General features: G+C 40.0%; 1 protein-coding gene across 9 annotated transcripts in view; it reads left to right on the top strand.

The window, feature by feature from the left end:
- DTNA (dystrobrevin alpha) overlaps positions 1-13,391 on the top strand; it is a 301,171-nt gene that overhangs the window by 193,103 nt on the left and 94,677 nt on the right. For all 9 annotated transcript variants that reach the window (XM_065932380.1, XM_065932383.1, XM_065932382.1 and 6 more), the window contains exon 5: positions 1,403-1,616. In XM_065932380.1, the coding sequence (XP_065788452.1) occupies positions 1,403-1,616 (214 nt within the window). The remainder of the gene's footprint in view (positions 1-1,402; positions 1,617-13,391) is intronic.

Below are 13,391 nucleotides of genomic sequence, written 5' to 3'. Positions count from 1 at the left end.
ATACAGTTTTGTACATGATTGTTCATAGCATTTTATTCATAATAATCAACAACTGGATGACATAATAACCAAATGTCTACCAGCCGGGGAGTTGATAAACAATTTATGGTATAGCTATTTAATAGGATACCATACAGCAATAAAAAAGAACAAACTATTCTCATGCAACAACGTAGATAATTCTCAAGATCATTACACTAAGTAAAAGGATACAGACAAAAAAAAGAGGGCATATTGTATGATTCTAGTCGTGTAGAATTCTAGGAAATCGTGATAGAAAACAGATCTTTGGTTTCCCAGGGTGGAGTGGTAGGATGGATGAGAATGTACATAAGGAGACCTGTGGGGGTGATACACGTGTCCATTGTTTTGATTGTGGTGATGGTGTCTGGGAATGTCATAACAAGACTTTGGGGTGAAGAGAAGACATAGAAACAGATTTCTTGACTACCCTAGCAAAAGTAACCATGACTTAAGTTACATGCGCTTGCTAACAATGGCACCAACAAACTATTCTCGACCTTTAAGTGATCTGTGCCTTAGTTCCACTGCTTCATTGAAGAGGTAACTTTTCCTTTTTCCCCTGCCTACATTAACTTTTCCTTTTTTTCTTATTTCAAACCTTAGATGACTGAAAATATGTAAAGAAATTAAAATGTTTTAAATGCTCAAATGCACTTCTGATAGCCTTTCAACCCTAGAATTTAAGAGTTGGTTTTCTCTTTTCTTTGTCAGGGGTCCGTGTGTACCAGTGGAAAAGTGCTTTAAAGCCAGATAACCTTGTTAATTTTAATCACAAGTACTATATACTTCAAAGTTGCTAAGAAACTAGACCTTAAAAGTTCTCACCACAAAGGAGAAATGACAAACATTTCTAAACAATGTGTTAGCCAACAGTATGGTGGTAATCATCTTGTGTATAGAAATGTGTCAAATCAATATAAAAATTATAAAATCAGCACTTGAAACTTACACAGTGTTATATAGCAATTCTATCTCAATGTTTTAAAAAGCCAGATACACCTGGATACAAATGCCAGGTGACTTCCCTTGGACCTTTGTATTTGTCAGTTAACTTTCTTGATCCTCAGATTCTTCACATTGTAAGTATTTCAAAGATCTATTATGAAGAATAACAGATTATTAAGACGAATACTGTGATGTTCAGAAATAATTCTCTCCTGTGATGTTCATAAACTCATTGGTCTGCTGTTACACGTTGCACGTCGGCTCTTTGAGATCCTGCACTATGTACCTTTCTTTGCAAGTGTCAACCCCCACAGCAGCGGAACACATACCGAGGCACCTTGGCAAAACAGGACAAGTGGTACATGTGAAATAATGAATCTACCTTTCCACGCGCTCTGGGCTGATGCGTCCACTCTGCTTTCATTGTGTCTAGTGCACCTGGTGGACATTTGGAACGTCATAGAAGCGTTGAGAGAAAACGCTCTGAACAACGTGGACCCGAACATGGAGCTCAGCGTGGCCCGATTGGAGGCTGTTCTCTCCACCATCTTCTACCAGCTCAACAAAAGGATGCCAACCACACACCAGATCCAGGTGGAGCAGTCCATCAGCCTCCTGTTAAACTTCCTGCTGGCAGCCTTTGACCCGTAAGCTCCCTCTGAAATGTCTGTGACTCTCTGCGTGTTCCGTCTCCCCTTCCTCTTACCCTTCTTGGTCTTTATCCCAGAGAATTTTCTGGAGTAACCAACTGCTGCTTTTTTCTTGTTCAGATTCTTATCTCAATAGAGTTTCTGTGTGTGTAAGGTAAGTTTTAAATGCTTTGGAAAAGGTTTAGAGCGTAAGATGGCACCACAGGAAATTGGGGACACTTGTATTTCATGTGCTGACCTTTGTTTAATTCATCCTACGCTTCCTGGAAGCTAGGGACACTTGGAAGCGTCACGTGGCGGCAGGCCTGTGGAGCGATTTAATGAAGCGTGTTGTGGAGGATGTTTTTAACTGTCTCCTTTGCAAATTGTCTAAGACAGCGCTTCTGAGGTGGCATAACAAGACCCCAGAGCAAACAAAGAGGTGTTGAACAGGCTTCCGTCCTTGACTAGTCTAGTAAAAATAGCTGTACTTGCATTAAACGGACTGGTCTATAATATACCACGTAAAACAAAGTGATGCCATTTCACGCACCACAACTGAAACCCAGCCTCATTATCTTAAACTTCCCCTCACAGGCTCAGAGAATTTCAGAGCTGTCTGAGATCTTAAAGGTCGTTCTTCCAAACTTCTCATTTTACTGGTGAAGGACCCGAAGCACAGAGAGATTGTCACTTGTCCAGTAACGATCAACAGGTCCACTGACTCTTAGTATGATAGTGGCAGAGTGAGGACTTAGGGATTCAGCTTCGATTTCTTTTCCCAGGCACATGTGGCAGCCCTGAAAAATGTAAAACCTCCCTTGAACCCTACTATCAGATGAAAATTTCAAAAAGACTTTTGCTGATGCCCCCAAGGCTAGATATAGGATCAACACCTCCAATTTCACTCCTCGTTTCGAATATTAAAAAGGAAAATCGCTAGCTTGACCTTTCAGCAATCCCTTTTAAGACTCAGAATATTTTGCTTATTCTCGTTGTCTAGCCAAGGCTTGGGAATAATTAAGTAAGCCCAGCACTGGAGATGTTCCAGCCAGGCTAATGTCATTATGCCACTCACAAAAGTCACCAGCTGTCACTTTGCAACCTAGCATGGTGATAGGATAGTTGGTGCTCAGGTTGACCAGTATACATTTTTGTCTCTGTGTTTATATTTTGAGAAACTCTCAAGTTGAAATAAACAAGCAGTCCAGCCTGATAAATTCCATTTATCTTAGTCTGTGCAGCCTTCAGAACTGATGTACTGCTCTGGGCTCATCACTGTGGTAGTCAAGCGGCAGGGCTGGGAAAGGAAGCGGTGGTTCCACCTGACAGGCAGCAGAGTGGAGCCAAGCCGTGGAATTTCTATAACAAAACCATGGCAGCTTTCAGACCTGTTGCTAAAGCCTTCAGGAAGCTTATTTGTTATCAGTGTAACGATGGAAAATGTAAACAGAAAGAGGTAATTTCCTGCTACCTCATGGGGTGTTGCTAGAGGATTCATAAGGCATAAAAGCTAAAAAATAATTTGGGCCAACTCTGAAAATTCAGAAATGGGGCCAAATTAGCAATAAGGGTGGGGAATGTTGTGAAATAGATGGAGCTTAAACTAATAGAATTTTCACTTTTGTTTGGGAATACCAGGAAGAGCATTTCAAAAAGCCGAGCTGTAAATGTTCTCTAAATAGCTCTGCTAATGTAGCTGAATCATTTGAAGATTGCTGGATGCTAAACTAAGAAGGATTATACCAAGATAAAGAGTAGTTCACACCGGTGTTCACGAGAAATGTTTGGTTCCTAATCTTCTTACCAATGGGAAGGCCCCTGGTGTCTTCCTTCAGTAATCTCATTGTAGTAGATTTAGAAACACATCCACACAGAGAAGTCTCACTGTAGCGATTCACAGACGCATCCATCTAGAGACAGACCCCAGTCTGCACGCACTTCTGCATTCTCTCCTTCAGCAGAGCCAATGAGTACAGGTCTACTAAAAAACAAGTTTTCCGTCTGATGGATTTTGAAATTTTAGACACTGTGAGTGCCTCTCATAAGGAAGTCCACTACCTGGAAATATAATGTACAAGTGAACATAAGAATAGAAACAAGAATAAAATGAATGTTCTATTCCAACTCTTCTGATAGTATACTTCTAGTTATCCAAATGAGATCCAGTATGGAAATCTGATGTCATTCCCTACCCCCTGTCCCATAACTAACATATGCAAGTATTTATTTTTTATTGAACTATAGTTGATTTACAATATTGTATTCATTTCTGAGGAACAGCAAGGTGATTAAATTATATATATACAGATATTTCTTTTTTATATTCTTTTTCATTATGTTTTATCATAGGATACTGAATATATTTCCCCATGCTAGGCAATAGGATCTTGTTGTTTATTCATTCCATATATAATAGTTTACATCTGCTAACCCCACCCTCCCACTCCATCCCTCCTCCAGCTCCTCCCCTTGGCAACCACATGTCTGTTCTCTATGACCCTCAGTCTGTTACTGTTTCATAGATAGGTTCATTTGTATCATAATTTAGATTCCACATATAAGTGATATCATATGGTATTTGTCTTTCTCTTTCTGACTTACTTTACTTGGTATGATAATCTTTAGTTGCATGCATATTGCTGCAAAAGGCATTAGTTTACAGAACCCAAGTCTTTAAGGGAGGCCCTGGTGGCTCAGTCGGTAAAGCGTCTGCCTACAATGCAGGAGACCTAGGTTCGATCCCTGGGTCAGGAAGATCCCCTGGAGAAGGAAATGGCAACCCACTCCAGTACTCTTGCCTGGAAAATTCCACGGCTGGAGGAGCCTGGTGGGCTACAGTCCATGGGGCCGCAAAGAGTCGGACACGACTGAGAGACTTCACTTTCTTTCTGTATCTTGGTAGGCATGAATGAGCCTGATAGTGGTAGATCAATGATGTGCTTTTGCTATTACAGAGTCACTGAAATGTTGAAAAGATTTTCCCCTCATTTGCTATATTTAAATTGCTCATATTAAAAGAAAAATGAGGGAAAATGCATAATAAGTTAGAGACACCATAATATTCTGGACTTTAAAGAAGTACTGTTTAAAAAAATTGAAGAAAATACAGAAATTTAAACCCATGAAGAATAAGAACTTGCATTCAAAGAAATATGGCTATTATTTTGCTTGTGCCTTAAAGTTCACCAGCCTCAGCCAGTTGAACTCTGCCAAGAAATAGTGACCTGAAATGAGGATCAAGACCCACTTGACTTGGATGCACCCCTGGGAACCAGACTTACCTTCCCACAGCCACAGTTCCCCAAGAACAGCACTCTCCCATTTCTCTCCACCACCCTCCCCCAACCACCTGGATCTCTGTTCTCACATAGGCATGCTTGCCATAGACTGTAATCAGTTCCCTAGTTTTAAGGTTTCTCTGCTCTTTGGCCAAGTCAGCCTCATGATGCAGTACATCACTGCATACATAGGGTGATTCATAGACTTCAGGAGCTGGCATTTGCCTCCAATGCCTGGACTTCCCAGGTGGCGCTTGTGGTAAAGAACCTGCCTGCCAGTGCAGGAGGCATGAGACACTGGTTTGATCCCTGGGTCAGGAAGATCCCCTAGAGGAGGGCATGGCTACCCACTCGAGTATTCTTGCCTAGAGAATGCCATGGACGGGGAGCCTGGCGGGCTATAGTCTGTGGTGTCGCACAAAGAGTCAGGCACGACCGAAGTGACTTGGCATGGCATGGCATGGCCTACAGATGCTTGCCATTCTGCCCCTGAGTAGGCAGTCACTTCAGGCTAGAAGGTTTTTGTTTTGACCACTTTCCTTCTAAAGATGGATGCTTGGGAGGGATATCACCCAGCGGGCTATTAACTAACAGCTTCCAAGCAGACTGGTTCCATATCTGGAAGCTTTCTTCTCTGAGTGTCTCTAGGGAAATGGAGAGCTGTGGCTGAGAAGCATGGGAAAGGAGGTCTCATAAGAGGAGAGCAGGGGCTTAGAGGGAAGAAGGATGTGAGGAAATAACCAGAGCCTTGAGCCCGTCTCTTCCTGTCTCTGCCCTTCTGTGCTCCCCCAGGAACCCACCTGCCTCCTTCCTTTATCTGCTGGCAGGAGCCTTCCCTGAGGTTCTTTCCTTCTTAAGCCAATAACTCTAACTCGACAGCACTTTTCCTCTCACCTCTTGTCCATATCCCAGTGGGGGGAAAAAATCTCTTTGAAGTGTTCTAAGGCCTTCTACTGTTATTACTTTTTAGGCAATTGAAACTAACAAAAGAAAAAAAAATACAGGACCGAAAATTACAAGATGAAAATAATTCTCGTCTTTAAAAAAAATAGTTTTATTGAGGTACCATGGTTACCTTGAGAATAATCCTTCAAAGTCAATCACGTGCGGCCTTTTGGAGAGACGGGGTCATAGACGCTGATACACTGTGAAGCCCTTCACCTATCGTGGTGGAGCTGCTCATCCTTTGCCAGGGCCCACTGCTCCTTTCATGGGACTCTGATGGTCTCTTAGAGTGGAGGCCTCTCCCCTTGTGTAACTGCCTCATACAAGCTGCTTTTAAGTCTTTTCCTTTGTATGCACAGCATCTGAACCAATATTCAGCTCATAATGAATCAGTGAATGAATGAATGAATAAATGAATGAATGAATGAAAATCAGAGGTTGACTTTTCTCATCTCTTTATCACACTAATTTCTTTTCATTCTTTTTCTGAGATTAAGTCCTCCTTAATCTCCAGTCTGTATGGTCAAAGCTATGGTTTTTCCAGTAGTCACATATGGATGTGAGAGTTGGACTATAAAAAAGGCTGAGTGCCAAAGAATTGATGCTTTGGAATGGTGGTGTTGGAGAAGACTCTTGAGAGTCCCTTGGACAGCAAGGAGATCCAACTAGTCCATCCTAAAGGAAATCAGTCCTAAATATTCATTGGAAGGACTGATGCTGAAGCAGAAGCTCAATACTTTGGCCACCTGATGAGAAAAGCCAACTCAGTGGAAAAGACCCTGATGTTGGGAAAGATTGAAGTCAGAAGGAGAAGGGGACGACAGAGGAAGAAATGATTGGCATCACTGACTCAATGGACATGGGTTTGAGCAAGCTCTGGGAGATGGTGAAGGACAGGGAAGCCTGGCGTGCTGCAGTCCATGGCGTTGCAAAGAGTCGGACACAGCTGAGCAACTGAACTGACATAAATCTCCAGTCTATTATTACTAAACCTAGTGGGTCTAAGTTTGCTCTGTTACCTAGACTCATATTCTCTGTTTTCACTTCCTACTCCATCTAGAAGCGCATTAGATGTCCATGTTTACTAATGTGGGGAATCCCATTTTCACAAAAGACTTCAACGTGCTTCTCTTTACCCTGTTCCCGCTTCCCTAGGAAACACTAAGATGGACTTTCATCAGGTGATTTAATCTCATTTCAATTCAGGAGACTCCCTTCTTGGCACAGTTCCTCATAAAGTAGGTTACGTGACAGAGGTCTTACTTTTAGCAAATATTATTTGCACATATATTTAAAACTCCAAAGTTGGACAATGAGATGTATTCCAAGAAGCAGCGATTTTCTTATTTGGGAGGTTGATCCTTAATGCCAATTCTCTGATGATAATAATAACAATATTATAATTGTAATAATAGCTAAGAGGTACTCATCATTTACTGTGTACCAGCAATCTTACTGCTTGGCTGCTCTATTATTATGATTTTCCAGGTTGAGTAAGTGACGAAGCTGAAAATAAGAAGATTAGATAATTTACTTCCTACTAGATGGAGTAAGTGGGGGAAAATCATTTTCTTTCAGGCATCAGTTTAAGTTCAGCTATATTCATGCTTTCCGTTTTATCTTTTTATATGAGAATTAATGTGTTTTTTCCTTAAACGTACCCTGTTTGTTACAGGATATTATTATGCTCACATTCCTAACCTTTCTAGTTTGTGGTATTTAGACAGTTGACAGAGTGTATGTGAAAGAGATATTTGGACTTAACAAGTTTTACATTGTAGATTTAGAGTCAGTTCTACAATAGCCATCCATAACTCCATATTCATCATGTAATAGTCTTTCATAGAGAATACAAAATTCTGGAATTTTCTTCTCTTTTGACATATCAAACCTTGCTGAGCCATCTGAATATTCTTTCACACTGCTGAGCCCCCAACACGATGGAAAGTACTATACCATAATTTCAGATGTGTGAATATGAAATAATCCTGGAACTCTGCCAAAATCCTTCTGCCTTTTGAGTTTTAAAAAATGATTCTGATGTTTAATTCAAGATGCACTACCAAAAAAACCAACAAAATGTGTTGTTCATATGTAAGGTTCTATGGATGTGTGACAATGAAGGATAAAGGAAAGAGTCATACGAAACCAAATGTTCTTCTCTTGGCTTTTGATTATGTATGTGGCGAACATTCCGTCTCTAAAATGTACTTTTCTTGGTGATTTTTTTCTTAGCACATCTTAAATCCAAGGTATCCATATTCTCTACTCACTAAAATTTTGTTATGATAGAAAGTACTTTGCTCCAACACTCCTACATGTTGTGAAAATGGAAGCTCTTTCCAAAGAGTTTTCATAATTGTAGATAAATTGAACATCCTTAATGTCACTCGTCTTTCTCTTGGACGTACGTGGGTGAGTGGCAGGTAGGATTTCATGGGAGTGAGGGAGAGATGTCAACATGTTTGGCCCCTTCTAGTCTCCATTATGGACAACCTTCCAGCAAACTTGTCTGGCCTAGTGCTGTCAGGATTCTTTTCCTGAATGTTTTGCTAACATTATGGGGAACCCAAAGTGATGCCAGGGCCAAATAAGGGATTTCTGTACATCCACGTGTTAACTTCACTCTCCCCAAAACAAGAGTAATTGTGTATATGACCCCTTCTAAATGCAACGTATCACATATCTGCACGATCTAATATTAAGAGCTGTAAAGTCAATCTTTGCAATTTTCCTCAAATACTTAGTATTGCTCAATATAATAGTTAAGTGGTAAATCAGAATATTTCACTTGTGCATTCATTCATTTAACTAACTTGTATTAAGAACTTGCTATGTTCTAGGTGCTACAGTAGGCTGGAGATAATAGATGAGTAAGTCATGGACCTTGCCTTTAAAGTGTATTGTATTAAAATTAACTAAAAATATTGACTAAAATTAACTAAAATTGACTCTTACTCCCCAATAGATGATGAGAAAAAGGAGGGTAGATAGAAGTCATGCCTTATTTGCCTTGATATGCCCAACCTCTGAGGCATTGCTAGTCAATATTTATCGAGTTAATAAATGCATGATCCACATGAACAAAATAATTTCCAGGTAGAGAAACATGTTATGACAGAGCCATGCTGTGAAAGACAGAAGAAGAAGCAATTTGCTCTGTGAATTAAGCCACCAAAATGTGTGAGGAACAGAAGTGTGAGAGCTGGACTTTTGCTTGTCATAAATGCTTGCCAAATGCTTTGGTAAAATATGTTGGTAAAAGAAAAGCTTCTGGTTTTAGTATTCTTAAATCAAGAAATAATTCCTTGAGCCTGTTCAGAAAACAGTCAGTCAGAATTCAGTCTCTTTCAGGGACTTGATATTTGTCATTAGTTCAGTTCAGTCCCTCAGTCCTGTCCGACTCTTTGCAACCCCACAGACGGCAGCACACCAGGCTTACCTGTCCCTCATCAACTCCCAGAGCTTGCTCAAACTCATGTCCATAGTGATGCCATCCAACCATCTCATTCTTTTTTGTCCCCTTCTCCTCCTGCCTTCAATCTTTTCCAATGAGTTGGCTCTTTGCATCAGGTGGCCAAAATATTGGAGCTTCAGCTTCAGCATCTGTCCTTATTTCCTTTAGGATTGACTGGTTTGAACTCCTTGCAGTCCAAGAAACTCTCAAAAGTCTTCTCCAACACCACAGTTCAAAAGCATCAATTCTATGGCACTCAGCTTTCTTTATGGTCCAACTCTCACATTCATACATGACTACTGGAAAAGCCATAGCTTCAACTAGATGGGCCTTTGTTGGCAAAGTAATGTCTCTGCTTTTCAATATGCTGCTTAGGTTTGTCGTATTTTTTCTTCCAAGAATCAAGTGTTTTTTAATTTCATGGCTGCAGTCACCATCTGCAGTGATTTTGGAGCCCCCAGAAAATAAAATCACTCACTGTTTCCATTGTTTCCCCATCTATTTGCCATGAAGTGATGGCATGCCATGAAGTGGGACCAGATATCATGATCTTGTTTTTTGAATGTTGAGTTTTAAGCCAACTTTTTCACTCTCCTCTTTCACTTTCATCAGGAGGTTCTTTAGTTCCTCTTCATTTTCTGCCATAAGAGTAGTGTCATCTGCATATCTGAGGTATTGATATTTCTCCCAACAATCTTGATTCCATATTGTGATTCATCCAGCCCAGCATTTTGCATGATGTACTCTGTATATGAGTTAAAGAAGCAGGGTGACAATATACAGCCTTGATGTACCCCATTTCCAATTTGGAACCAGTCCATTGTTCCATGTCCAGTTCTAATTGTTGCTTCTTGACCTGCATACAGATTTCTCAGAAGGCAGGTCAGGTGGTCTAGTATTCCTGTCTCTTTAAGAATTTTCCACAGTTTGTTGCAATCCACACAGTCAAAGGCTTAAGTGTAGTCAGTGAAGCAGAAGTAGATGTTTTTCTGGAACTCTCTTGCTTTTTCTATGATCCAATGGATGTTGGCAATTTGATCTCTGGTTCCTCAGTCTTTTCTAAATCCAGCTTGAACATCTGTAAGTTGTTGGTTCACATACTGTTGAAGCCTGTTCTCAGTTCACGTACTGTTGATATTTGTCATGGGGTCCTGTAATTTCAAACAAAAAACTCTCTTGGGAACTAGGAGAAATGTTTTATTCTGGTCTGTTGACATGAAACAAACAGACTACCAGTTATTTCTCTGAAAGGAGAGAAAAAAAAAAAAGATTTATTTGGGATCAGCAAGGAATTGCTATTTGAGGTCTGCAACCCTGGAGAGTCCCCTCAGGTCTAGGAAAGAATACTTTTATAGAGGGCAGGAAGGGAGGCAGAGTGCATGGCTTTTCATTGACTGGGTCCTTGCCAGGAAGGAGGAGGAGTCTTCCTGTTGGCCTCTTATCATCAAAGGGTATAAGAGCTCCCCCTGCTGATCTCTATGTAATTGAGGTTTCTGTTTATTAAATTTTTACAGTTCCAACTTCAGTCTACTACCCCAGACCTATCAGTGTCTATTTGTTGTTTTTTCTTCTGGTCAAAAGTAGATTTTCCTTTCCAGACAACTTATTCCTAAGAGTAATATCTCTGGGTTAAAAGAAGTCAGTTTATCTGTTTGTATTGTTGCTGCTCAGTTGTATCTGACTCTTTGCAACCCCAAGGACCGCAGTGCGGCCTGGCGTCCGTGTCCTTCACCATCTCCCAGAGTTTGCTCAAACTCACGTCCATCAAATCGGTGATGCCATCCAACCATCTCATCCTCTGTCGTCCCCTTCTCCTCCTGCCTTCAATCTTTCCCAGCATCAGGGTCTTTTCCAGTGAGTCAGTTCTTCGCATCAGGTGGCCAAAGTATTGGAGTTCCAGCTTCAGCATCAGTCCTTCCAATAAATATTCAGGGTTGTTTGTATAGTCATAGGAAAAGCCCTTAGGTAAAACACTTACTCATTTTCTATTTTCTATTTTGAACTGTGAAGTAATGCATGTCTTTAAGACAGACACTACCAACTTCCACATGTATATTTTAACCAAAGATTAAACACTTTTCTTTTTCCATTTTCAATCAGGCTTCCCTTGAGAAAATTTGAAACTTCTCAAACTGAGCAAAATATAAAAGGAAATAAACAATTTAAAGAAACATTGATTGGTGAGGCAATTTTAGTTTCTACCTATGATAATTTGCTGGTTCTCTTAAATATCCTTTTAGGTATTAATTACCTACCAATTTAACAATTTAATTGGATATGTTTTTTTCTGTATAATTGGTTATCTTCTGATGTCAAGCTAGAATAGGAAAGTAAAATTTGCAGAGGCAAAAGCTTCAGGGTAATTGGCTTAAAATAGAATCTATTTCATGATTCCCAAAAACAAATAATGGAGAGTAAGGGGAAATGAGTAAAATATGTATATGCATTGTGTTCTCGCTCTCCATTGAAAGAGAAAACAGAAGTCAAAGTTTGTTTTACTTAAAGAATGATAGGCTGGTAGTAAGCTTATTTTTAAAGCTTTTACTATACCTTTTACACTAGCAGCTTTCATTCACAAAGAAAAGCTTATGTGGTCATGTCACTCAACATGGATTCTAAGGTCCAATCCAGCCCTAAAAATCAGCGATTCTAGTGGCTACTCTGTATGCTGTATTCATTATACACTGTGCATAGTACATATACTCTCAAGCACATTTGGCTCTGTACCTCTTTATTATTTTTAATTTATTTTTTTATTGAAGTATATAGTTGGTTTACAATGCTATATTAGTTTCTGGTATATAGCAAAGTGATTCAGTTATATACATATATAATATATATATATTTCTTTTTCATATTCTTTTCCATGCAGCTTATTACAAGATATTGCATATAATTCCCTGTGCTATACAGTAGGACCTTGTTGTTTATCTACTTTATATATAGTAGTGTGTATCTGCCATTCGAAAATTCCTAATGTATTCCTCCCCCACCTCCTTTCCCCTTTGGTAAACATAACTTTGTTTTCTGTATCTGTGAGTCTGTTTCTGTCTTGTAAATGAGTTCATTGATATCATTTGTTAGATTCCACATAGAAGTGACATCATTGGTATTTTTCTCTCTCTTTCTGATTTACTTCACTTAGTATGATAATCTCTAGGTCCATCCCTGTTCCTGCAAATAGCATTACTTCATTCTTTTTCATGGCTGAGTAGTATTCCACTGCATGTATGTACCACAGCTTCTATATCCATTCACCTGTTATTTCTCTGTTTTCGCTACTATAAGTAGCACTGCTGTGAACATTAGGGTGCAGGAATCTTTCCAAATTAGAGTTTTTCCAGATACATGCCCAGGAGAGGGAATGCTGGATCACCATGGTATCAGTTCCCTCTTTCTTGAAGTGCCAGTCTGAACTATGCATGAAATTGAAGGTGTGCTTCTGGCATAGCTTTCCATAAAAGCAAGGCAAGATTTTTCTAGTGCTCCTCTCTGTGCTGCCCGTGCTGAGACTGTTTACCCTGCAGCATTAGGAACAGTCTACATTTTTCATCCTCAGCACACACAGGCGGATCTGCTTCCTGAGTTGCAGCCAACAACCAACATTCCAAATTGCACCATTTCACCACTTTACTCTGGATGCAAGGTGTGTGCAAAACTCACTTTGGAACAATACGTTGCTTTCCTGCTCATTTGCCCAAGACTCCTGGGAGTTTCCCATTATCCATCCTCGAGAGCTTGACTTTTCACTTCTTAGATACCCAAGGGCTGTCACTGACTGTTCATGAGTCAAACTGCCCCAACTAGGGAAGATTTTTAATGAGAACAGCTCTAACATTCTCCATTTGGGATGTACCAACTTCTCCCTACTTTTTGATCCCTGCGTCAATGCTAAGTCTTTTTTCACAACAAAATAAAGACCCTGGTCCTAAGGTGACTTTGTTCAAGTGATAGTGTTTGGTGTGGAATATTGTCAAAGGCCTTTAGAAAAATCTTTCTCTTTCCACCCCTTTTCTTCATCCTGTTATATCTGCTGAAAATGTTCTTTAAAACTATCCCTTTGTGTTTAACTTTTGGTACCTCTCCATAGCCAAATCCATCATCTCCATT

Source organism: Muntiacus reevesi, chromosome 4 (assembly GCF_963930625.1).
Source record: "Muntiacus reevesi chromosome 4, mMunRee1.1, whole genome shotgun sequence".
Taxonomy (NCBI): domain Eukaryota; kingdom Metazoa; phylum Chordata; class Mammalia; order Artiodactyla; family Cervidae; genus Muntiacus; species Muntiacus reevesi.
The sequence above is the reverse complement of the archived record's forward strand: the minus strand, read 5'-3'. Positions and strand labels throughout refer to the sequence as shown.